This window comes from Melitaea cinxia, chromosome 10, assembly GCF_905220565.1.
Source record: "Melitaea cinxia chromosome 10, ilMelCinx1.1, whole genome shotgun sequence".
NCBI classification, from domain to species: domain Eukaryota; kingdom Metazoa; phylum Arthropoda; class Insecta; order Lepidoptera; family Nymphalidae; genus Melitaea; species Melitaea cinxia.
In genome coordinates, this window is record NC_059403.1 from 2,588,299 (window position 1) to 2,615,598 (window position 27,300).

Below are 27,300 nucleotides of genomic sequence, written 5' to 3' on the forward strand. Positions count from 1 at the left end.
GATCTATGGCCACAGATATATAAAATTCAACAAATTTTTTTTTCAAATTGTGTTGCTTTTAAACTATTCGAAGGAACTTCGTTCCTAGCTGGTGTCCCATGACACCACATAATTTTTTATTCTTTTTACTAGTTACTCTCAAGATAATTTGTATTTAAAAGCTATATTTTTATTGTGAAACAACCTTGACCTTTGTGATTAATATTAAAGACTAGCTGCCCGGACAGGCTTCGTTCTGTCCAAAGTTAATACTAAATATATATATATATATATATATATATATATATATTTAAGTATTAAAACCTTCCGTGGGCCTTAAGGGACATATAAAAAAATAAGCTAGCCGAATTGCTCGAGCCGTTCTCGAGTTATGCGCTTAGCAAGATTCATTTTTATTTATATATAAATAATAAACATTTCAAAAAGTGCAAATATCCAAATTTGTATATAAGTGCACAAACATACTAAAATGGCGACGGTTAGTGTTTCCAGTGTATAAAAAAAATACTAAATAAATACAAAAAAGCTTTATTATATGCAAAAAAAAATTATATCTTTTATCGTAGCAGTAAGTTTTTTACTTTTCAAAAATACTTTCGCTTTTAAAAAAGAAATAAACATGTCATAAGATTTCGTATGTTGCCTGTACTGCTATTGTTAGAACAGTACCTATAATATACTATAGTAATTAGTATAGTATTTTATCTACGTATAGAACCATCTGTTGAAATATTTTAAAACTACACTACTGAAACACAAATTAAATACTTTATAACTCAAATAATAAATTAAAAAATTTATAGTGTATGTATATGCAATTATAATTAACAATATAATTATTTTTATTTAAATATTAAGTTTATATGTTTTGTAAGTACGTTATTAAAAATGAAAGTCATGAAGTTGACTTGATTTAGTTCTCAAAATTTAATGTTGGCGAAGCTGTGTTTGACAAACTTTCATTCCTCCTCCATCGTGAATATGTGTAAAAATGATGATAATGTGAAGTAATTACGTCTAAAATCGTTATAAATAATAATTTACTAAGTGGATAATTGATTTGTTGACATTTTTAAAAAGTTTAAACTACTATAACTTTATTTGTGACTGAAAAATTACTGTTACAAGGCTTGTTGAGAAAATGTTATTGTGTGCTAAGTTCTATAATGGCGGCCCGTCGCGTCCCCCGCGCCTCCATTTCGATGACAGTCAAATTATGACAATGCCGATACGTGAAATTATAAAAACTGTTTTGATGTTATAAATTTTAAAAGTGATCGCTATTTCTAATTTAAAAAAGGACTGAAAATGAATCCCGATCATCACAATATAAATACGGGTGGTGGCCAACCCTCAGGCAATTCGGAGGTTCACATTTTTTTTGTTTTTAGTGACATCTTAGTGAATTAAACAAGGGTTAATGCTGTATATATGATAGTTACAGGCTCAGAATCAAAGAGTGCAATCATCACAGCAACAACAGCAGGGTCAAACCAATAATTTGACTCCGACAACATCTGCTACTGACTTAAGAGTTAACTCAGCGGCGGTAAACGTTGCTTTGTCAAGCGTGGCTAAATACTGGGTGTTTACAAATTTGTTTCCTGGACCTATACCTCAAGTTTCTGTGTATGGCTTACCAACAGGTGCCAGAATTGAAAATGGAAAACCTGTTCAGGTACTAATGTTGTGTCATAGATAACTGTGTAAATACATGATTTTGTTAAATTAAAAAAGAAAAAAAAAACTAAATACTAATATTTTAGTGTAAATTAGATACAATATTTGTTTTTTTATATTAATATACATATTTCAGGATCTTGGTCAGGCACATGCAAGCCTACTCAACGGAGATCCTAATATAATATTAGGACATACAGGACAACAACAAGTTACTGTTTCAGCAGCAGGGCAACAAATACCTGTGTCTCAAATAATTGCTAATCAAGCAACACAAGGACATGGTAAATAAATTGTATTCATCTATCTTCAAACAAAAAGTCACCTAAAGTTAATAAGTTATTAAGAATCAAACATTAATTATTTTCAAATATATGCATAAAATGAATTAAATTTATTTTATATATGATAACTATGTTACCTATGTTTTTATTGAATTAATAATTTGAATAAAATCATATTTAACTGAGGTAGGGCAAAGCAGGAATAATATTGCTCAAAATCTGGAGCAGCCTGACTGGGGATGTACCTCGACTACCCACTACCAGAGATCACAGCTAAATAATACTGCTTTCAAGCAGTGTTGTGTTCCGGTGGTGAGTAAGGTGACCAGAGCTGGATGATTAGGGGTAGGGTTTGCAACATGCTATCGCTTACCATCAGATGAGCCATATGCTAGTTTGCCGATTGTTGTATATAAGAAGAAATCCTTAGAATAATTAATCAAATTTTGTTAACAATAAGTTCATTAGCATATGACAATATCAGATACTAGCTGTGCCCTGCATATCACCTGCATTATTTTGAAAAAAAAAAAAACATACAAAAATATTACATAACTTAGCCTTTTTGGTAAATGGTTAACACAAAAAAAAAAATCATTTCAAACCAATAGTTCTTGAGATCTGTTCATTTAAACAAATTAACAAATTTTTCTTAACAAAAAAATCTAAAAAGTTTTTATCACTATATCAGCCTTGAGATTTTTTCTTTGCTATTTACTGTAGTACTTGGATACTTGGATGACAAATGATTTTGAAAAATTGACTCATCAACAACAGTAATATCTTAATATATAGTGTAAACATTCTTGCACCGTGTACAAGTAGGCAGTTAAATTTACAATGAAATGTTTTAATTCATCTTGTCTATTTTAAAACAAGCGCATGTAGTTCTTATTATAGTAGTACTATAATACTGTTTTTTAATAATATTTTAATTATGTTATGTCCTTATTTATGTTACTAATTATACCCAGTTATAGACATTCCATATTTAGTTTATATTTTTTTGCAGAATTTAATTAATTTTATTTTACGTATTCTAATTTTTAAAAAGTTGCTTACTTTAGGAATAGTGTGTTTGTATATTTTTAAGAAAATCGCTCTGTATAAATCCTCTAAATATTATTAATATTTATACAAATCCAAATATCCATGAATGCACATTGTGTTGCAGAGTCGCTGGTGGCGCACGCGGACGGCGGCGCGGCGACGCAGGTAGCCAATAATCGGGTCGAGTTTGTACAACATAACATTGATATGGTAAATCACGCCGTCACTCCTACTAGCGCGAATGCTGTATGACGTTGACGCTCACATTACCAATCTCTAAGTTAGTGCTGCATGTCTTAGTCTATAAGCTACGGTAATTGCTTACCATCAGATGAGCCATACGCTTGTTTGACAAACTAGGTGTATATGAAAAAAAATTTCACCGTATAGGAAGTATATCTTGTTGGCTATTTTGCATGTGTTCTACTGGAACATTTGCTGTTTAGTTAGGTAGTTCAATGTGCATGAATATAGAAATTTGTTGCACTAAAATTTCATTTCAATTTCTATCTATTTTTATCTTTAGATTAGTAACTTTAAAGTTAGATAAGACATTTGTTGAACACTACCAACTATAGGAATTCTTTAACAATGTTGATATTAGAATTTTATGTATCTTAATGAAAAATGTGATATATTCCTTTAGGATAATATAAAAAGTTATAGTAATAAAAAATCTATGTTACATGAAAAGAGATTAATATTTTTTATAACTCAATTTTAAATAAAGATCTTTGTGTTAGTTCATAATAATAAATATGGGCTATAATTTTTATAATAAAATACTATATAACTGTGTGTGGGACCAATGAATGATAGCACATGTAAATGTGATAGTGTAAAAATTCACTTCATACTGAACAGTGAAGAAATACTTGAGATAACTTGAAGAATAGCTGATACTTGTATGTCTATTTATAAACAGACTCACAATTCAGTACTAATCAATTGTAACTAATATATTTTCAACTGTAACAATAAGAAATTGTAATTTATATATTAATAAATGGAGAGCTGATTTTTTGTTCGGTTATACAGCGAAAACTACTGAACTGATCGAATAATACTGATACCATAAGATGCAGCGTGTTTCGGAGTAGGTTTTACTATATGATGTCAGTGATTAATTATTGTGTAAAAAAATTTGGACGGACAGAGGTTGCTAGTATCAGAGTATATTGTAATAAAGTTATTCTGTCATCAGGGTCATCACTCCCAACAACATATCATGCAGCAACAGTTGATGGCTGCTGCTCGTCCAGAACATTCTAATCAGCAGGTTTGTTTAACTAACTTAAGATATGGTATTTTTGTGCTTCATTTGTTTGACAATATGGCCTCACGACTGTTATAAACATATTTGTAAATATTTGTAATAAGCAGAGCATATATAATAGCTTAGATAAATATAACAACTATGTATAAAAGTCTAAATAACAATATCTATGCAGCCTATTGAATAACATATTTTGAATACTAATTGCTTAAGGACTAACATAATAATGAGCTTTATAATGTCTTATATATTTGCCTATAACATTATGCATTGATTGTACGATTGTGTGCAATTGTTTATTGAATACTCCATTGTAAACATATGTTTCTGAATTCACGCTGCTTCATACCATTATACATCAGGTCAGTGAGGTAAGTGAATGCTTTGTATATTTAAATTTATTATATTACATTGAATGCTTCGATGTGACAGTACGCCTATTTAAAAGAAATGCTCGTACTATTTCTATTATTAGACTTGTTGAGACAGATGTTCTTTTAATTGTCATATGTTAAATTTGTTGGTATATGTTACTTTATTTTGTTAACTTTAGAAATAATAAATACCTGATAGCGATCATTACTCATAGTAAGGAACATATCGGCCAACCCGCAGTAAGCAGCGTGTTGGACTAAGCTCCAATTCTTCTTCTACATGAAGAAGAGGCCTATGCCCAACAGTGAGATGTGACAGGCTACATGCGAATGCGTATATGTCAATATAGATCAAATGAGGTCAATTCACTAGGCAACTTAAAAACATCTTTTTAAATTCACTTGGTTTGTAAAATTGGAGACTATATTTTTTTTAATGGGATAGAACAAATTGTCTGTTAATTATATCGAAAAAAAAAGGAAAATACGATAAGTCAATAAAATAAACGAACTATATGTAATAGGATATGGATAGATATGATATGCTTTAGACCAAACGACTAAAGTAAAACTTTAGCTCTTACACTAATTTACGAAACTTACTCTACCTTCTATTTTCACTATCTTATATCTCCCTCTCAACTTCCGTTCACCCGATTACTTCCCAAGTCAAGAGTGCGTAAATAAGTTTTACTTCAAAAATTGTTAAATTGAAGAAAATTATTACACAATCACCTTACACATCATAGTGCCTAGTGCGAGTTTTATTCACAGAAACATGAGAGAAACGCGTTTATAGTGAAGATTATTTTGCATGGGAATTTAAACACTGCAGCCTAGACGATAAAGAATAGTATACGATACAATCGATACAGAGTCATCTAGCGGCTAACGCGAGAACTAGGTTGAAATGCCGAATTTTCCATACAAAATAAAGTTAAAATTTACGCCCGTTATTGCGAGACGGATTAAACAAACTCGCACTAGGCACTCTGGAGTACACTACAATGAAAACTTAGCATCTATTTTAACGTAAGAAAGTGCACGTGTCAGCTTCGACACGCGAATGGAGTTTACTTTTTAAAAACTGTTACTATGATATTTAAAAATTAAAATGTTCTATGAAATTGCTCAAATTATAATTAATTAAAACAATAAAATTCTAAAATTAAAACGTAAAATTTATATTATTATTTAAATAGTAATATAATATTTTTTTATTTATTATTGGATAGCTTACAGCTTATAATAAATCTAACTAATACAGTTTACAAAGCTAAAAAGTTAAACAACCAACTACCATATATTGAAACTAAACAAAACACAATAATGCTGTATATTTCTAAAAGGAATAATAAATATAGTTTCTTAAGTAGCTCAGTAGAATCGAACTCGATGCGATTGTGTAGTATAAAGTATAATTTTTGCACCAGATCCAGCTGACGGTCAGCGAGGACGGTATCGTGACGGTGGTGGAGCCGGGCGGCAAGCTGGTGGACAAGGACGAGCTGCACGACCCGCTGAAGCTGCCCGCCGACAACACGCTCACCGTGCACCAGCTGCAGCAGATTGTGGGACACCACCAGGTTATTCATCTATACATATAATAAAATGGTAGGAAAGTCAAAACTGTACATTGAATATTTTTTTTAAAGAATACTTGGGGTATGATCTACAATCGATACTGAAGCCAAAAATATAGTTTTTAGAATTTTTGTCTGTTTGCCTGTATGTATGTCCGGGATAAACTCAAAAAGTACTGCATAGATTTATTTCAAATTTTACACGAATATTATTAAGAAGTCGGGTCAACATATAGGCTACATATTATCACGCTATCACCTATGGGGAACGAGCAGTGAACCTTTATTTCTTCAACGCGTTCTATAACAACGTGTAATCTAACGTCGCATATTGAGATGTTGTTGTTATTACGTTAATAACCATGCTATAAGCTAGCTGCATACTATAAATAAAGATATTCTGTAGTATATTTAGTATCAGCATTGCACCCGTGCGAAGCCGGGGCGGGTCGCTAGTATTTACTAACTAAATAATTGAATAGTAAATATTGTAGAACATAGCTGAAAAAACTCAATGAAACACATTTCTTTTTACTATATTAAACAAGTTATTACACTAATCACTTATACGCCACTTAACGAGTAGCAACGTTAGCCGCACAATAATAAAATAATAACTGCCTCTTCACTTACAAATTATCATATTTAGAAGACAACAATCCCGCCAATAGATCATACAGATGGTGACTGACCAATCAGAACATTAGTATTACAATGTCACCATCTTTATGCTATTCCAGTACATCAACAACTGATAATAACGTAAGAACACTACAATCTTATAAAATTACAATCAAAACAATATAATTGAATTGAATAATAATGATAACATTATTTATTGGGTAACTACCCTACATAACAGATAATAAAGATGGTGACTGACTAATCGTAAATGAATATAAACCATTTGCAAGATGGTGTCGGTATCTTTGTACTGTTCCTTTTTACAAATTTATCAATTATTACAAATTAAAATGCTAATAATATCTACGTATAACGTCTGTTCCGAAGGTAAGCAACTTAATGCTTGTGTTATACGGTAACAGCTGACTGATGGTATATTATTTTTTTCTCGAAAACTACATAGAAATAATACACCCAGACTCAGGCAGTAATGAAACCCCCGGAGCAGAAAAATAGGGCTAATACAAACTGCACCAATGGACTAGTCTATAACGCAGCAGAGAAATAACTACAAATAAGAGTAAATGGAAATGAAAATATTTATTTCGCCAGAGAAGAGCCATGCTAGTAAAACAACTAACAATTACAAAATTGCTACACTAACATTAGATACATTACGAACTTAGGTAATACCCAGTGTTATGCAATAACTATAATCTTAACTAAATAACAATATTTATTGTTTTACTCTAATCGCTAGTGTCTCGTTAGACATCGCCTTTCTATTAATGTCATCGTCTGATTAAATATTACAACAAATTACTTAACCCAATGTCTTTAGTCTAATAGGAAAGAGGGTTGTATACGTTAATTATGGTATTTTTTTTTTTACTTTACATCGAACGATCGTTCGAATCGATTGTTCTTTTGATTATCATTATTTATTTATTTTTTTACTATACCGAACAGACCTAAATTTGTGATATAATTCTTAAAGCTTTAGCAAATATTTTTTAATAAACCAATAATAAATAATAGTAAAATGTTTAAGAAATACTAATGTTTTAACAGAAGACTATTTTTTCCGTGTTATTTATATACAATAAAAAAAAATATATATATCCTGTTATAAATTGCTATTTTAGAATCCTTTTTTTACTTTTTACTTGTCACTAGACGGGGTTCTCAGTCTGGTATTCTCTACAAGTCTTCATTTCATTAACGGGTTGTAGAAAAGCAGAAAAAACTTAGTCCACCATATTGGATTTGGAATGACGTCACTTCGACCTATTTTCGAGTTATTCTCAGCAATCCCTTTCATTTGATACCCATATTGTAGGTCCATCCCTTTCATTTGATACCCATATTGTAGGTGTGCACTAAAAATAGCTAGGCTGCCATCTTGGGTGTTTCGTCAAGTTGAATTTAGAATGACGTCATACAACTAATGAATTGCACGATTCCACCGTAACAAACATTGCATGTTTATTTTTTTTTTTTTTATATTTTATATTTATCAAGAAGTTGTTAGTTCTCGGGGTTCTCCCCACCGTGTCTCGGAGAGAGCACGTTAAGCCGTCGGTCTCGGTCGTTATCATGTATACCTGATAGCGTTCGTTACTCATAGTAAGAATATATCTCCTACATGGGGAAAGAGGCCTATGCCCAGCTGTGGGATATTACAGGCCGAAGCGTTATGAAACGAAAGCTTATAAAAAAGTGTATGAACCGCGACGTCGACGTGGCAGGTGATAGACAGCGTGGTCCGCATCGAGCAGGCGACGGGCGAGCCGGCCAACATCCTCGTGACGCAGAACGCGGACGGCACCACGTCCATCGAGACCAGCGCCGCCGAGCCGCTCGTCAAGGACGAGAAGGCCGGCGCCAAGCTCGAGGCGGCGCACTTCGCGCTGCCCGCCGACATCAAGGACATCAAGGGCATCGACTTGAAGGTCATTCTCATCTGTATTTCATTCAAAATTGTCGTCTCCTTCGATATTTACACTGGTTCATCGAAAGGTTTTGGTGAGATTTCTTGAAATTTTAGACGCGTCTATTACTCACGCGAGGTTCGAAAGGGTTTGGGAAAAAATCACGAAATATCAAAAGGAAGAAGGAGAAAGATATAACGATATATCAAGTGTATTTATTTTTCTTTCCTTAAGACTTCTAAAGCAAAAAAAACAACTAACGAACACCCTGCAACCTTGTTGTTTGTCTGTATATGTATATCACAATGCTTAATTTCCCAAAATTTAATCATATAAACTTCAATATACTTTGCACAAGAAAATACACGTAGTTTTTGAATAATTAGTCTAAAATCTCACCAGATATCACCAGTGGAGGGGGGGAATAGGCGACCCCTTGAAAATTTTTAGCTTTCTCAACTACTATTAAATTTTTCAATGATAAGGGACATCCCGTAAATATGAAAGTATGTGTATAGTTTTTATAAAAATGAAAAAAAAAATATATAGTACATAAAACGACATTCAAACATTTTTTACGGTAACGATTGAAACAGGCCATGCCTTTATATCGCTAGACTTTTTAATAACAAATTCGTAACAATTGTAAACTATATAGGTATATATTTATTATATGACTGTAGAACTAGAAATTACAGCAATTCGTATTGCGAACTCTTATACTGTTTCGAAAATTTACTACACATTTTTTTCTGTTTTTCTTATTTAGAGTGCAATGGGGATGGAGGGCGCGGTTGTCAAGATATCGACTGGAACAGAACACGATCTTCACGCTATGTATAAAGTCAATGTAGAAGACCTTTCGCAACTGCTTGCTTATCATGAAGTCTTTGGAAAACTCAATTCTGAGGGCCAGCCACAAGCAAAGGTAATTTTTCCTTACTGTTTAAATACGAATAGGAAGTGTCATCAAAAAATACTGAAAACGACAGATCAATGCTAAATTAATTTTCCTATACAAAATGTTCCTAGCTGTAAAACTTTTGATGTCTTTTGTCAAAAAAATTGTCACTTGTTTATCAAATATTTATATAGGTGTGTTCAGAGGGTCTTTTGTCCATATTTTTTTTATAAATATATGTAGGTGATATGAAGTTCACCGGATCATCTATTTAATAATAATTCGATAAATTAGGGACTGCGATAGGCTAAAATAGAAGTAGTGTTTAGTAGTGATAAATTAAATAGAACATTAATTTGACAAATTATTATTAATTGTATGATATAACTTCAATTACAATATCACGGTAATCATTCCTAAGAATTTAACTTCATTTGTGTGTCGGAGCCGACACACTATTTATGTTATAGTCAATTTAATTACTTTTCTACAAAGATGTAGTTTCTTGTATTAAAAGTGATAGTCACAACAACAATAATAATACACTTTTTTGTACACCAAAACAGAAACAATACATAGCAGATTGATAAAAAAAAAGTATCGTAAGGTACAAAGGGCGGCCTTATCGCTGAAGAGCGATCTCTTCCAGGCAACTTAGACGCAGAGGAGACAGTGTTGTGTCGGTGTAGGTGTGCGGATTGTAAATATATATATTCATTATTGCACTTAAAAAAAAAGAAAAAAGTAAAATCATATTTACAAAGAAAGTTGGCAAGGGCGAAATTATCTCAGAAGAGATCTCTATCAGTCTACTCATGGTGGTAAGAATTGCTGTTATCGCGGGGCACAGAAGTGCAAGAGTGATTAATAATAATGATTATAAATCTATAAACATACTTGAACATACTTGACTACATACACACTTATATGTACATGTACATACATACATAAAATAGATACATACATAAAATATATCATACATAAATAAATACATACATTGATAGTATATCTATTACGAGAGGTTCCTGATTAAAAGTATAAATTGATGTGCTTTCTTGGATCACTTTTGGTAAACGATTCCAAAGCGTTGCCAAGTATAGTAGAGGAATTGAATAAGAAGTTGGTGTTATGTGTGTACGATACGACGGCCGTCGGCAGGTGGTCGGCGAGGCGGAGGAGGCGGGCGCCGGGCCCAGCGCCGCGCTGGCGGACGCCGAGGCGTCGCCCGGCCACCACGCCTGCGACATCTGCGGGAAGATATTCCAGTTCCGCTACCAGCTCATCGTTCACAGGTACCCATACACTTGCTGACTCTACGCTCGCCTATTACTGCTTCACTTGCATTCATTTCGGTGATTTTTATATTTAGTTCATGGTAATTATGTACAATCGAGGAGTGTAATTTAACCCTAACCTATCTAACTTAAGAAGTACAATGTTTAACGACAGTTTCGTTTAACAAAAAAAAAAATAACCCTAATCTATCTAACTTAAAAAGTACAACATTTAACGACAGTTTCGTTTACAAAAAAAAAAAAAAAAAAAATAACCCTAACCTATCCATACACTCCTCGATTGTACATAATATCCTAGTTTATTTATGACGATGTGAGGATACTTTTTGAGCTATCACTAATGATTCGTATTTACTTGACTATTTTTTTGTCTACCTATGTTGTATTAATGTCGATGCAATTAAAGTCGGTTTTTGTCTTTTACGAGCAGACACAATTATACTACTACAATCTTTTGCACAACAAAATGATAACAAATTTATTTTCATTTAATAGTAAACATTTGCAATAATTTATATTCACAGTTACTATTATTATATATTGCTTACCTGTTTTACAAAAACTATGTTTCTTTGATTAACTTATTATTAGTTATAAAAATATAAAAAGTATATAGAATAAACTCGGACAACTTTGATCCATAACAACTACTAGTAGAAAAACAGAAAACAATGAATAACTTATCTATTTTAGTAGTCGGTTTACTTGGTTATTTTTTCGAGTTGTGATGACATTTAGAAAAGCTTTACAAAATATTAATTTTATGAACCAATATATTAAAAACCATCGTAACATTCTAGACTCAATTATTAAAATCAATATATAACTATAGTCTGTGTGTGTGTGTGTGTGTATGTGTGTGAAGAATAAGTAAGTGTATCAATAATATATGGTTTTATTGTCCAGGCGCTATCACGGTGAAAGTAAACCATTTACGTGTCAAGTGTGTGGTTCTGCATTCGCTAATCCTGTGGAACTATCAAAACACGGCAAATGTCACCTTGGTAAGCATAAATATTTTTGTTTAACTGAAAAAAAAAATAAACTGAACTGTTATTTATTGTCTATAGAATAAAAAGAGAATAGTTAAACAAGTAAAAATTTAATACAAGAAATGTACTTTAAAAACTTATTATTTATATGGATGTACTTATTTGTCAACAGCCGGCGACCCTGCCGAGCGCCAAGCGAAACGGTTAGCACATGACAAACCATACGCTTGCTCTACTTGCCATAAAACATTTTCTCGGAAGGAACATCTAGACAATCACGTCAGGAGCCACACTGGAGAAACGCCATACAAGTATTTACCATATTACTTCATTGTTGTTTTCTTTGCTTCATTTAAAGTATTAAAATTCGTGGAAAAAACTACGACAGTCTTATGATCGATAATTTTGTCAATAAGTGCAATGCAAAACTTTAGCCTGATTTCTATATCCGAATAACGATCCATTTCGCTAAACAATTCAATCATAAGCAAAATTATTGAATAAATGAAATCTTAACATGATTTTTATCTTGAAAAATGAATGCGGTGGGAAACAGACTTTCAGGTGAGACTTTGTGTAGATATAATATTTCAAATAGGATGCATTGCTGTAATTTACAGCCTGTAAACCCTTTCAGATATGTATGTCGTATCACCAGCAGTTTTTGGGAAAACCTGTATAATTTCAATTACCGTTATGTTAAAAAAAAATGACTGCGACATCAACAGTAAAGTGGTCCTGAATCTAGGTTAAATATTCGTATTTATATATGTATTATTTCCATGTATATTTATTAAAAAATATATATATTTAGCTATATCAGCCGGCTGCTAACTATAACACTAGCGTTAATTACCTTAGGAACAGAAAATGTTATAAGATAGTGAATGTTATAAGATAGTGATACGACTTTTTCGAATTTGAGGACACAGTCCTCCCGTGACTATAGTTGCTGTAAATTATCCGAAAACGTCGGGCATGTAAAAACCTAATGAACTGCGATAAAATCCGAAAAAGTCGTTTAATTATAATGAGTAAAATTCGCGTAAACATGAGAAAACAATATGCTATTAGATATGAATAGATAGATACATGATATAATTATGTATTTATGTATGTATATGTGTAGGTATGTATGTGGGTATGTACGCATGTATATGTGCATGTAACTGTGTATGTATTTAAGTATATATGTATTTTATATCACTAATTTTGAATGTATATATAGCAAAATAAGTATATGGCTTTTTTTTATTATTTTTTAACTTTTTGTTCAGTTTTTTTTTCACTTTATCACAAATGCGCTTATGAGTCCCGCGATAACATCTCTCACCACCATGGGCAGACTGGTAGAGATAACTTACAGAGATAAGTTCGCCCTTGCCAGCATTTTTTGTAAAAATGATTTGTAATTATGATTTTTTTTAAAGTGCAATATAGAATATATATATACATACATATATATATATTAAACGAGGTCGTGTGTGACAGATGCCAGTACTGCGCGAAGACGTTCACGCGCAAGGAGCACATGGTGAACCACGTGCGCAAGCACACGGGCGAGACGCCGCACCGCTGCGAGATCTGCAAGAAGAGCTTCACGCGCAAGGAGCACTTCATGAACCACGTCATGTGGCACACCGGTACGCCTGCGCGCCTCTATCTCATCTGGTGTATATGTCGAAGACCGGGCCAGGGGGCAATGCTCCCCAGTTTTGCTTAGCGTGGTCGTAGTCGTCACGGTCCGACTACTTGGGGGTTGGTCCGGAAAATGAGTTCGCGAATAGGGGGGAGGTCTTTGCTTGGCGCGACGAGATATGACAAGAGAAAGGTTTTATTTTATATATGCTCAAAATAAATTATTATTCTATAATAAATAATTTATGAAGGAATGCCTTAGCTTTTCTGACGTAATATCTGTTAGGGGGTCACAGAAAATGTGACTTACAGACACGCGTTGGCGACGAGGTGGCTGTTGCGCTGGCGGTTGTGGGTTCGATCCCCGCACATGACAAACATTTGTATTGGCCATACAGATGTTTACCGTGGTCTAGGTGTTGGTGCAGTCCTTGTGGGACTACCCACCGTGTCTCGGAGAGCACGCTAAGCCGTCGGTCCCGGTTGTTATCATGTACACCTGGTAGCGATCGTTACTCATATAGTAGTGAATAAATCCGCCAACCCGCAATGGAAAATATGACTTGGCGTGACAAAGGGGTAGTACGCCAAAATACCGCGTCACGTATTTTATAGACGGCCCCTTGACAACGCTCATTGAATTCATTAATTTGCACAATATATACAACAACTTTTCATTTAGTGCTATGGAGTTATTGCTATATTTATAAAGAATCAGAATGTAGTTTTTTTTTTGCGCCTTAATTTTGCACTTCAAACGACTATCAAACACTTACGATAGTTTGCATCCATCTTTAGCGAAAGGTTAATTTTAGTTTTGTTTTTAATTCAATTCGATTATCGGTCCTGAAATTAGTGTTGTTTACACAAATTATAAAAACACATTTTAGAATGTAGGATGGAGATTAAAAACCCATGAAAATTAATTCTTGTTCTATTAAAATAAATAATTTTGCTAACATTTTAGTTACCAAGATATCAATCGATGCAAATAAATAAAATTGGAGTGTCTGTTTGTAATATTAAAATAATCGCTTTTTACTAAATGCATATGGATGTATACACGGTACATATACCAAAATAACATTTTTTACAATTTTTGTCCGTCTGTCTGTTTGTTCCGGCTAATCTGTGAAACGGATGGACCGATTTAGACGGGACTTTCACTAGCTGATGTATTAAGGAGTAACTTAGGCTACTTTTTAATTTCGACATTTATTTATTTTACAACTCTGCGAACTAAACAATAACTTTTTTGTTAAATTTCACACGGACGAAGTCGCGGGCACAGCTAGTATAAATATAAATAAAATTTGCCTAATGGTCTGGGAGTCAGGTACAAATTTGGTCAATTATTTCCTCCCATTCGAAACTGCGTAAAATGCATTAGGGATTTATATTACTGGTACCTCGAAAGATATAACAAAAACTTTTAATATGTAATATTTGGTTTAGGTTTTATGACAGTAAAATTATTTTCCAAATTAATAGTTTTCCGTTTATTAGCTTTAAAATCTTAATTTCATTGACTTGTTTAACTAATTTAGTAATTTATGCATGATTTTAATGAATATGCAATTGCTATTTATTTATATACATAGAGATACATAAATATAACTTCCCTATTCTGGTCAGCTGTTATTTTATTTCTAAGGTTCTTTAATTTTAAATGTGTTGTGTTATTTGAAATTAAAACAAAATTATGCAGCCCTTCCCCTCAATAGCATGTGAAATATGTCTTTCTTACATTTTTCCTTCAATTTTATTTTTTGTAGTTCTTATTATTTCCAATAAATGTTCTAGTGTAGTACTACATTGACTGGTTTAGCATCCATTTATCCTTTTCATTTTCAAATATCCAAAATCGATGTACGTAGATATGTATATAGTCGGGATTATCCATGCCTGCACCAAAGCCAAAAGGTTAGTACTAGTGGTGCAGAAAGTAAGAGAACAATTTAATGATTCAACTAAATTCGAAAAACCGGTCTTTCAAAAATCATTTCATTTCCGTTACTAACATATAATTATCCTATTACATAAATAAATATATATCGATGAAGTAATCTGCAAGTGTTACCATCGTAACATAGTTGCATCATTGATTGTTAACATATTATTTTCTGCCCCACAAAAATAGGTGAAACGCCGCACCATTGTCAAATATGCGGCAAGAAGTATACTAGGAAGGAGCATTTAGTGAACCATATGAGATCACACACAAATGACACTCCGTTCAGGTGTGAACTGTGCGGCAAGTCCTTCACGAGAAAGGAACACTTCACCAATCACATACTGTGGCATACGGGTCAGTATTTTATTGATGCTGCTTAAGTTTCGAAATTTCAGTATAATATTCACATCATCCTTTCCGCGCTTGTCCTATGTGTGTGTTGAGCTGGTATTAATAAGTTACTGTGTGAGAAGGCGTAACAGCGCTTTTTTATATGGTATAAGTAAAATAAATCAGTCAAATTGTTATGTTTTAACATATTTTATATATTTGCTGCAATTGCAGAACAAAACAACGATATCATTAGAATTAAATTGATTAATTTACAAAAACACATACACAGTACCGCGCTCTAAGGCGAATTAAGATTTATCTAACAATTTTTGTTTCGTTTTTCTTATAATTACAATCGATTTTCCGCGTCGATTAAAGATCTTAATATTTTTCATGATTCAGGGACAAGTTTGAAAAAAAAATCTTACCGCATATTTCTGCACATAAATATAATGTTTAATTTGACATTTATGCTACAATATTTTTCTTTTGTTATACTTCTACTATATTTTAATAATCTGCTTCAACTCCAAAACTGTTATTTAATGTCTTCAAATGCTAGTAATATACGCACCCGTAACTGGCATGCATACCGGACTATGTACATGAACACGTATGTAATGTTTAGTATGTTATGCTGTTGTGTGTCAGTAAATAAATAAATAAATAATTACAATTTATTTGCAGGTGAGACACCGCACCGCTGCGACTTTTGTTCGAAGACGTTCACCCGCAAGGAACACTTACTGAACCACGTGCGGCAACACACCGGCGAGTCCCCTCACAGGTGTAACTTCTGCGCGAAATCCTTTACGCGTCGCGAACATCTCGTCAACCACGTCCGCCAGCACACGGGCGAAACACCGTTCCAGTGCGGATATTGTCCCAAGGCTTTCACAAGGAAAGATCATCTTGGTGTGTATATTTCGAACACAAAGTTTCGTGTATGATTTTATTGATCTCATTGTTTCCTCATCATATGTCTATAATCTTTTTTTATTGTACGGCTATGACTTCGAGCGGTATTTTGTATTGTAGAACTGTTTTAACATGATCTGTCCTCTGTCTTATTATTCACATTCTAATGAAAGACTTTGTACATAATTGTGTTTGCTTGCAAACGAAAAAAAAAAAACCGACTTCAATTACATCGACGAGTAATACAACGTAGATCGACGAAAAAATAGTCAAGTAACTACGCGTTATCAAAGATTACTCAAAAAGTAGTTATCAGATCTCAATAAAATTTATATGTGACCACATGACAAACATAAACTTTCGATTAAATTAAAGATTATTAAAATCGGTACACCCAGTAAAAAGTTATTGCGGATTTTCGAGAGTTTCCCTCGATTTCTCTGGGATCTAATCATCAGATCCTAGTTTCCTTATCATCGTACCAAACTAGGTATATCCCCTTTCCAACAAAAAAAGAATTATCAAAATCGGTACATCCAGTAGAAAGTTATGCGGTATAATACAACGTAGGTCGACGAAAAAAGCGTCAAGTAAAAACGCATTATTAGATATAACTCGAAAAGTAGTTGTTAGATCTCAAATAAATTTAAATGGGACCAATTGGCACACACCACCTTTCGATTAAAAAAAATTTGTCGAAATCGGTCCACACGGGCAAAAGTTCTGATGTAACATACATAAAAAAAAACAGTTGAATTGAGAACCTCCTCCTTTTTTGGAAGTCGGTTAAAAAAAGAGAACACAAGTTTGAAAATAAATTAAATTAACTATAATTTATAAGGAGAACGAAACGGACATAGATTTCCTTTTTAAATTGTACAATTTGTGGCTAAAAATATTATTTTCAGTGAACCATGTCCGTCAGCACACGGGAGAGTCGCCCCACAAGTGCACGTACTGCACGAAGTCGTTCACTCGCAAGGAACATTTGACCAATCACGTGCGACAGCACACTGGGGAGTCCCCGCACCGCTGCAACTACTGCGCCAAGTCATTCACTAGAAAAGAGCATCTTACTAACCATATAAGGTGAGAATAGTTAGACCCACTTTATATTTCTTATTTCCACAGATATATCCAGCGAATTGTTTGCAAGGTATTATTTATAGTACTCATATAAGATTTTCGTTTTGTAAGTGCATGCAACGTTTGTCGTAGGTGTAGTAGACATACCTTGAATAACAATGCTGTGCTACAGGTATTGAAACTTATTATTAGCATGATAACGAGCGTAATTTTAAAATCAAGGTAAGATTTACATATTTCCAATACAGTAGTTACGTTTGAAATAACTCATCTGTACGAATTCATAACGGCATTCGTGGGCAGTTCTCTCGCCTTTGCAGTAGCACAGCATTGTGCATTCCGATTTGGGCTCTAAGAGCTAAATTCATATTCCCTCCCCTAAATAGGCTTATATTGGATTAACATAAATAATCAAATCGGAATGTACTCTGTTGTGCAGACAGCATACAGGGGAGAGTCCTCACAAGTGCACGTATTGTTCTCGCGGCTTCACGCGAAAGGAACATCTCAACCAACACATCCTACAACACACCGGAGACATGCCACATACTTGTTTATACTGTTCCAAGGGTTTCTCAAGGAAAGAACATCTTATCACTCATGTGCGGTACGTACACATGTATAGGATATTAAATCAGTATCTATTTTTCCATAGTAACTGTTTATATTTACTAAGAATTCAAGTTTTTCTGCAACATTTTATTTCATATTCATATAGATTCATAATATAACATTAACATAGAGCTATTTTTTCATATTTGTTTATCAATTATTGATCTATGTAGTAGTACTTAATATGTTTAATTGCATGCATTTGATTGCCGATTTGCTTTATTCCTTATAGCCTGTAATTAATTTTCTATGTAAAAATATATAAGTATTCTGTATGATAACATACCCATAAACATAATGATAGGTGGGGAAAGGGTGGAGCGTGTGGTCAACGTTAAGAGTCTGGGCCTGGTGCTCGATGGCGACCTCCGCTTTGAGAAACATATTATGGAGTGCGCCCGTAACTGCTTTTATAGATTGAAGCTTCTATATAACATTAGACCCTATATCAGCGAGAGACTAAGACTAACCTTGTGCGAGTCACTCATACTATCTAAGTTAAACTATTGTGATACCGTCTATGGTCCATGCTTGCTTGTTAGAACTTCAAAACTCATACAGCGAGTGCAAAATGCTTGTGCACGGTATTGCTTTGGTTTGTCCTCGCGAGCTCATGTCACACCTGTATTAAATAATAGGAACATACTGAACATGGAGTCTCGCCGGAGGATGCACTTGTCTACAATGATGTTCGACTTACTGAGCACTGGCACACCGCAATATCTATTTGGCAAATTGGCGTGGACTAAGGTGCATGGAGGGTACCCCAGGCGTGCTTGTACTAGTGTTTTCGAGACGCCGGCGCACAGAACTGCTGCCTTTCGTGGATCGTTCAGGTTTGCGGCCTCCCGGTGCTGGAACGATTTACCGCCCCCAATGCGCGATCTAAAATCCAGAGTCACATTTAAACGTCTTATAAAGATACAGTTATTAACTTGGCAAAAAACCTAACTTACCTACGGGTCTACGCGACTTGCTGGGGCGGACTTTGTCTCGGTTTCCGGGGGGTTTGCACTCCTTGACTGGTCCCTACTACGCTCTATAACCACTGCCACGTCATGACATATAATTCTATTGTCCACGTCACGACCACGTTGCAAAAATACAACAATTTTTTGTACAAAATATGTCGTCGTAACTCTTATTTGATGACAGTGACGTGACATTTTCTCGCGTTAGCGGATTTTGTCGCTCTGGACGTGTGCGTTTTTGGTGATAGCCTTGACAGAAGCTTGCACTCCGTATACGTTTTCTTATTTATGTATTTATTTATTTATTTATTTTATTGATTTAATGTTATTATTTATTTTATGTATTCATATATATCTCTTTAATTATTTACTATAAGTATATTATTGACATTGACTTTGACTGTTAAATATGAGTGAGCATCTTTTGTGTGAGTCTAGTCAGGCTGTATGACTGTTATATTATTATATATTTCTTTTCTTTTTTTCTGGAATATTTTTATTGTTACTTCTGTTATTTTTTTCTCATTATTAAGTTTTTTTTTTTTTTTACGTGTCTATATTTCGTTGATTTTTATTTTATATTCTCTTTTTATTAAGCACATTATGTTCTTGTGGCGTTTGGCGTCTGAAGTCGCCGATGCAGGCTCTGACGGAAGAGCAGCGCCTTAGCAGTAACAATTTGCTGCTAAGCAATGCTGAGGCAGAGACCTGGTTGGCCTTCTAACTCAATTGTAATATTAAAAATTTTAAATGATAATGGCCAATAAAGAACTTTTCTTTCTTTCTTTCTTTTTCTTTCTATTCCATATACAAAGGATGTCAATTGAATCCTAATACTTGGGCTCCACATTCACCTCTGGTATGTTGTTAGCAACAGAATTGTCCTTTAGGAATAGATATTGAAAAACACTCGACATTCTTACATAAAATCTCTCAAATGAACCATCCACAATCTAAAAATTCTTTACATCTAATTTACCACTGTGATGTTGTTATGACAGATAATAATTATATAAAAATAAGTTAAAGTTAAGACGGGACTGCCTACTTCTATATTTTGAATTGAGTTTTAAATTTCATTTTTTTTTTCAGACAACACACTGGAGAGACGCCCTTTAAATGCACCTACTGTCCAAAATCATTCTCCCGCAAAGAGCATCTAACAAACCATGTGCACCTTCATACGGGCGAAACGCCGCATAAGTGTCCTTTCTGTACTAAGACCTTTTCGAGGAAAGAACATTTGACCAATCATGTTAGGTGAGTGACTTTTTGTTGTACAATTAGGGCGGTAAACAAACGTACGGCCTACCTAATAGCAACCGGTTTCTGTAACCTATAGATACAATACTAGAAGCATCACAAGTGCGTTGTCGAACTTATCGCCGAACCTCTCGAGGAGCTCTGCCCACCTAACTCATCGCAGGAACACAGGACTACTTCAGAACAGTATCATTTAGCTGTGATCTTCTGTAAGGTTGAGGTCTACTACCCTACATGAACACCTTTAGCTTTTGAGCAGCATATTTCTTGCTGTTTTATAACTCTACATACTTTTTCCCTATTTTTTTCTTTGTAAATTTTTGTTTAAATACTTAGGTGATAAAGTATGTACAATTTAATGAGGGCAAATTACTGCTTGGCCATGTATTTTTAAAGCCTTATAAAGGCGAAATTTTTTACATATTTTTTTACGCGTATAATTTTTAGTTATATATTTAGTTTTCTAAAGAAATTACATTTATTCATATTTAAATAACAAAAATTGTGATGTAATGTATGATTACATAATATACACAGTTGTGCGTCCAAGCTTGCATGATCTAAAACATTAAACTAACTATGGATAGAAGGCATATAAAAAACATACTAATAAAACATATTTTTATTTTTTTATTTTTGGCAAACATTTTATAGTTCACTTCAGCCTATCACAGTCCACTGCTGATATTTGTTAGACCACACAAATATTTGAAGTGGCCTGATTGATGCTTGTTGCAAGAGTAATCCTAGTGAGGTTTGAGTGTGAAGCGTTTATTGATTTATTATTAATTTTACAGAATTCACACCGGTGAGTCGCCACATAAATGCGAATTTTGCCACAAAACATTCACTCGCAAAGAGCATCTTACGAATCATCTCAAGCAACACACCGGCGACACACCACACACTTGCAAAGTGTGTTCTAAGCCATTCAACAAGAAGGAACACCTTGTAGCCCATATGAGGTAGACTATTACAAGTTTTGTTGACTTTGTAACGTTTCTTATTAAGAAATTTTGTATTATTTTCAAAAAATTAAATATTTTTATTTCAAGAGTATAAGATAAATTTTAATTCAGAATGTTATTTGTAGTTTTCATTGAAATTTCTTGTATCAGATCACATAGTTGTGGCGAGCGGCCTTTTAGCTGCGACGAATGCGGCAAGTCGTTCCCATTAAAAGGAAATTTAATTTTCCATGAGCGATCACATAATAAGGGCGCAAATGCTACAAATAAGTCGTTCCGGTGTGAGGTCTGCTCTAAGGAATTTATGTGTAAAGGTAAGGTTTCATTGAAAAAAAAAAGTGATGAATTGATGATTATTTTATGCTATATTAGTTTCTTTATTATATTTTATGTCTTATTCATACGTTATCTAATATTTTGTCATTCATTATCTTGCGTTTTTGATGAAAGCTAACTGATGTATATATTAATATTTATTTTGTAAATAAACTTACCTATTATTATAAAACAATAAGATAATGTCACAAATATTATTAGATACTTATGTTAGGCCAAAGCATGAGGACAATAAGATATTGTTTTAATGTTTAATTATTGTAATAATTTTTAAAAAGTCCTTTCGCGCTCCTCTAAACTTGTCTGGATAAAATCTTAACAAAGTAACAAAAAAATAATAATAGTAATAATAATAAATAAATTTGATGCTTATATATGAATACTTATTGTTTTAGGTCATCTAGTATCGCACAGACGAACCCATACCGATGCCGTCGAAAATGCAGCTAGTACAGAAACGGCGAACGAAGGTGAAGATTGCGGGGACTACATCAAGTGTGAAAAAGACACGACCGAGAGGCCCGAGAGAAAGCACGACACAAGGTTAGTTTAAATTTTTTTTTAATGGAAATTTGTAATAATAATAAATTATTTACAATATCTTAACCTATCCGCCAAACTATTACAAAAATATTCATTTGTGTTTGCTATAATTATACTATAAAATATTATCAGTATTTTATTATTAGTATTCATAGGATTCGGAAAGCAAAATCAATAGGCTGGTTAAAATACTCAATACAAGATTTTTCTAAGCAACTAAATTTGTAGATTATCTCCAGATTGTAATTTTGTTTTCAGAGCATCATCAGAGAGTAGAGCTTCTGAAACAAATGCAGCACAAACTCAAACACCTTGCTCCACAGTCATGCAAATATCTACCCAGGTAAATTTTAACTAATAATTTATATTTATTATAAATGGCATAGTCTAATAAGCTCTATGCTAACTAAAAAATTAAGTTTGTTTCTAAGTTGTAAAATTTATTTATCTTGGTAGATCCTTGTTTAGTAATGCGTATAGAGCTAAGGTATGTCCCTCGATATTGCTTGCATTAAAACCCATATACAACTACTTTAAAAATTTCTCTTGCAGCAAGTTCGAACTGGAACAGCTACTAGTTCAGCAAGTGTGCCTGCTGGCACTTTCACACACACAGCAAGCACCCAACACCATACTGGTACAACCATAGCTCATCACCCAGTCACCGTGAACTACTAGCATCAACCAACAACCTCGGATTCAGAGGTCTCTGATCCGTTAATCCTGTTCATTGAGAGCTGATATTCCTCATAACAGGCATAAATCAGAAAATAATAAAATGTTTACAGTTGTTTCAATTAAATTTGTTCTATTCTTTGTGTATCTTCTAAGATTTATAAACCACCATAAGTGAAATTAAGTACAAATTTTTACAATGAAAGCTAATTGATGTTTAAATTTTCACTTGTATATAAATCTGTGAATAATCCTCGTAAGTACAAAAATCCTTAATAATTATGGATATTGGTATTGTATGATAATATGATATTAGTATTCAATATTAATTTGCTATTTCAAGTATTGAGGCTTAATTTTTTTTAATATAATGTCACTACATCATATTATATTTCCTAGCACAAAGAATAGTACAAAATAATAAATCTGCTTATAACATTTTTATAAATAGAAGTGAGATGAAACAAAAGATATTTTTCAGAAATTATCTGTAATGTTGTAGATGTGTGAGATCTGTGATTACAATCACAGATACATATTTAAAACTTGTATTATATGTGTAAATTAGTGTAAAAATAAAATAAGTCGCTAATGAAATTGAATAAATAGTACGCTGCAATACAATAAATATACTTAATACAAACATTGCAGTTAATCACTTCATGACCATTAATTTATGTTAGTCTGATAAATAGTATGACATAATCATTATGTGATTTTAACTAGTGATGTTGGTTCTATCGTTTTATATTTTTTCTAAGAAACCAATTGCAAGACAAATCTAGTTATTTTCATTAGTTTTAATATAATTGAAATAAATAACCGTGGTATTCATGTGTACAAAGGTTACCACAAAAAAAAAATGTTTTCCTTATAATAATGTGAAGGTAAAACTTATCCAAAGGTGTAAATTCAAATTGGTGTCATATAATTTATTAAAAATATTCATAATACATTCCTGAATAACTGTCAATCTTGTAAAAAAATATACGTGGTTGGTGTCGTTTTTCATTTGAGTGTGTGTCAAATCAACAAAATGCAAAAACCCTAGTTGAATGATGATAAAATATTTGATGAGAAGGTAAAGGTAGAAGGTTCTATTAGTTCTAGGACCTTTTCTTTTTATTATTTACAATCTATATGGACTAGAAAGCAAAAATTTAATTCTCAGAAAGATCTTGCTTTCTCTAAAGAAAAATTAATTTATTTAATTAAGATTTATATATTTAACTTTACTACTCTTAATGGTTCTATTTTATAGTTATTCTTTGCCATTTATGTACAGTACAAGTGTGATAAATCTATTGTATGTTAAGGGTAAAGATTGTATAGATGTTACATGGTGGAATTAAGCGTAGTTCAGTCGGCCCACCAGTATGAGAAGTGGTGTTATAATCACTTACATGATTACTGTAACACAGCTTATTACTAAAATTAGTGTGTATTTATGTGTAAATAGTTAACACATATGTCATTACTTGTTAGGGTATGATAAGGCTATATCATTTATGTTATCTTGCTGAATTATCGAAATATAATATGTATATGATATTGGGATTTCAACGATTTTAAATCGTTTGCTATATAAGGGTTTTTTTTATTGTGTGAATCAGAAAGTTAAATCGTATTCTATGGTAGTCTCTTTGATGTCACATTTATGTTTTAAAATCTAACCTTTTTAGGTACAGTAGTATATGTATCGAAATCATAAATTATGTTCAGTAATTTGATATGAATGAGATTAAAATATGAAAGGAATATCTGTTTTTTTATTCAAACATTTTAACAACCTATTGATATAAATGCAATAATACAAAATACATTTTTATTTATTACTAAAGTATGGTTTAAACTTTTAATTAATAATATTTATATTTATATAAAGCTGATATCTGAAAATGATTAGACAACAAGTATTAATAGACTAGTAATTGGTATATAATTAAAAAGTATCCAGATTTTTTAGGAAAAAATTAACTTGTTTGTGGAAAGGTTTCAAATAATATTGCTGTAATAACATTTTAAACACAAATAAAATATACTTATTGATTTATAAACTATATAAACAAATATTAAGCTTCCACGGCTATCTTTTTAGAGCTAGATTTTGTCCTTTGAGGTCTTTCTGGTTCTTTCTCTTCGACAAGATCTGGCAGTTTATCCGTAGGCACATTGGGCAACTTTCCTTCCACATCAAGAATGGCTTCCAGCTCAGCTTCCACAGCTTCATTATCCTCTTCAGACAGCTGGCCAGATATAAGCTCATCTATCTCTCTTTGCTTTTCTATACCTTCTTTTGTTTCATCCAAAATCTTTTCAATTTCATCAATGTTAAGAATATCATGAACTTTCTTTAACGCAGCATTTCCAGTCTTCAAGCCATCAATTACCTAAAGTTAAATAAAATTATAGAATAGCTAATCATATACTTAATACTAAAACACCCCAGCAGACTAGCCTGTTCTTGGTGCAGTTTGTAGTGGCCCTGCTTTCTGTGCCGTAGGTTGCGGGTTCGATTCCCGCCTGAGTCTAGGTGTAATATTTATATATTAACTTGTTTGTGGAAAGGTACTTTATTGCAACAAAAGTCGGAGATCCAGGATTTAGGGGGCATTTTTGATTCAAAATTGTCGTTTATACCTCACATGAATTACATAATTAGTAAAGCTTCTAAAATGTTAGGCTTTGTCATTCGTAATAGTAAACTATTTTGCAAGCCAACCACAAAAATTGCTATCTATAACACTTATGTACGGAGTCACATGGAATACTGTTCTGTAGTTTGGTCACCGCATTATAATGTACACCAAATCAGAATAGAGCGAATTCAGAAATGGTTTCTAAAACACATTGCTTTTTCGGGTGGATTACATAAGCACCTTCATTCATATGTCGATAGATTAAAACATTTCAAAATGGACAGCCTATCGATGCGCAGAAAGCTGCACGACATAATATTTCTTTACAAAATACTAAGAAATAAACTTAATTGTCCTGCCCTCTTGAATTGGTTTCAATTACATGTTCCACGTCGTCTGCCTCAATGCGGGCTTATAAATTCGGGTTTGTTGCATCAGCCGTTTGCCAGATCGAAGATATATGATAGATGTGAGAGTGTGTGAGATGTAGTGTAGATGTGAGAGTGTGTGAGATGTAGTGTATATGTGAGAAAGTGGATGTTTTTAATGATAAATTACCTGCCTTCAAAAAAGTTGTTTTGGGATTGCTGAGGGATTAATTACTTATAAATGATTTTTGTGTTTGCTGTTTATGTTTGTTTTTTAACTTGCTAAATCTATTTTTAATTATACTCATCTGTATTTCAATTTGTTGATATAATATTTTAATAATACTACTATTACATTTTTTTTGTGCAATTTGTGACAACTTAAAATGTTGCGCATTTAAGCTTAATTGTAATACCTATAGTTTTTATGTGAAAATTATAATGTAGCAACTACTGTTTGTCCAAATGAAATAAATAAATAAAAACAAACAATAGCAAAACTGTAACATCACCTGTACTTCAATTTGGGTAAATTCTAAATCGTGAGTTAGCTGCTCTAGTTTTTCCAATTGGATATCAGCATTTTGTAAAAGATTTTCTTGATATTTTTTCTTTCTAAGAAGTAGCTTTGCTCTGTCGCGCTTATCTTCGGCCAATAGTTTTTTAGCTAATTGCCGATCTCTCTCTAAATTTAATTCTATTTTCTTTTGATATTGTTTCAGCTTATCTCTTTGTTGCTTTAATTGTAAGATGGCTTTATCTTGTTCTGTTATTCTACTAACAGGTTTTTTACTTTTACCAAACAATGCACCCATTGTATTTACACTACTTAGTACAATTTTTAACTACTAAATTAGCAATTTAAAGCACGATATTTAAAAACATTATTAGTGGATATAATTTTAAAAGTTATTATGAAATTATGAATAATTACATTACAAAATAATGATCTTTGTTAATGAACATCTGACTGTTTATTACTTTGATGTGTCAGTGCCATTTAGTG

The 27,300-nt window shown here is 32.8% G+C and overlaps 2 protein-coding genes and 1 long non-coding RNA gene across 3 annotated transcripts; 1 reads left to right on the plus strand and 2 right to left on the minus strand.

Moving 5' to 3' along the window:
* The first annotated feature begins 950 nt into the window (after positions 1-950).
* Positions 951-25,045, plus strand: LOC123657164 (zinc finger protein 28-like). Its single transcript, XM_045592741.1, has 22 exons — positions 951-1,368; positions 1,445-1,678; positions 1,817-1,964; positions 3,139-3,260; positions 4,219-4,293; positions 6,098-6,250; positions 8,620-8,823; positions 9,572-9,730; positions 10,862-10,995; positions 11,905-12,002; positions 12,163-12,301; positions 13,482-13,633; positions 15,769-15,936; positions 16,603-16,830; positions 17,742-17,922; positions 18,359-18,526; positions 20,595-20,762; positions 21,563-21,730; positions 21,884-22,047; positions 22,465-22,612; positions 22,871-22,955; positions 23,165-25,045. The coding sequence occupies exons 1-22, from the start codon at positions 1,309-1,311 to the stop codon at positions 23,288-23,290; spliced, it is 3,282 nt and encodes a 1,093-aa protein (XP_045448697.1). The 5' UTR covers positions 951-1,308; the 3' UTR covers positions 23,291-25,045.
* Positions 19,036-19,702, minus strand: LOC123657381. The gene is made up of 3 exons (XR_006743702.1): positions 19,488-19,702; positions 19,232-19,416; positions 19,036-19,153 (listed from the first exon to the last, which is right to left on the minus strand). It is a non-coding gene; the product is annotated as an uncharacterized LOC123657381 (long non-coding RNA).
* Positions 25,037-27,300, minus strand: LOC123657380 (charged multivesicular body protein 6-A). Its single transcript, XM_045592935.1, has 2 exons — positions 26,807-27,300; positions 25,037-25,677 (listed from the first exon to the last, which is right to left on the minus strand). Exons 1-2 carry the CDS (start codon positions 27,107-27,109, stop codon positions 25,360-25,362), a joined length of 621 nt encoding a protein of 206 aa, XP_045448891.1. The 5' UTR covers positions 27,110-27,300; the 3' UTR covers positions 25,037-25,359.

Bases quoted from the DNA above. Each gene is read 5' to 3' on its own strand.
- LOC123657164 (XM_045592741.1), top strand. From the start codon at position 1,309: ATGAATCCCGATCATCACAATATAAATACGGGTGGTGGCCAACCCTCA. The intron at 3,261-4,218 runs GTATGACGTTGA...TTCTGTCATCAG, and splicing joins CTCCTACTAGCGCGAATGCT to GGTCATCACTCCCAACAACA. The intron at 22,956-23,164 runs GTAAATTTTAAC...TTTCTCTTGCAG, and splicing joins TCATGCAAATATCTACCCAG to CAAGTTCGAACTGGAACAGC.
- LOC123657380 (XM_045592935.1), bottom strand. From the start codon at position 27,109: ATGGGTGCATTGTTTGGTAAAAGTAAAAAACCTGTTAGTAGAATAACA. The intron at 25,678-26,806 runs GTGATGTTACAG...ATTTAACTTTAG, and splicing joins TTACCCAAATTGAAGTACAG to GTAATTGATGGCTTGAAGAC.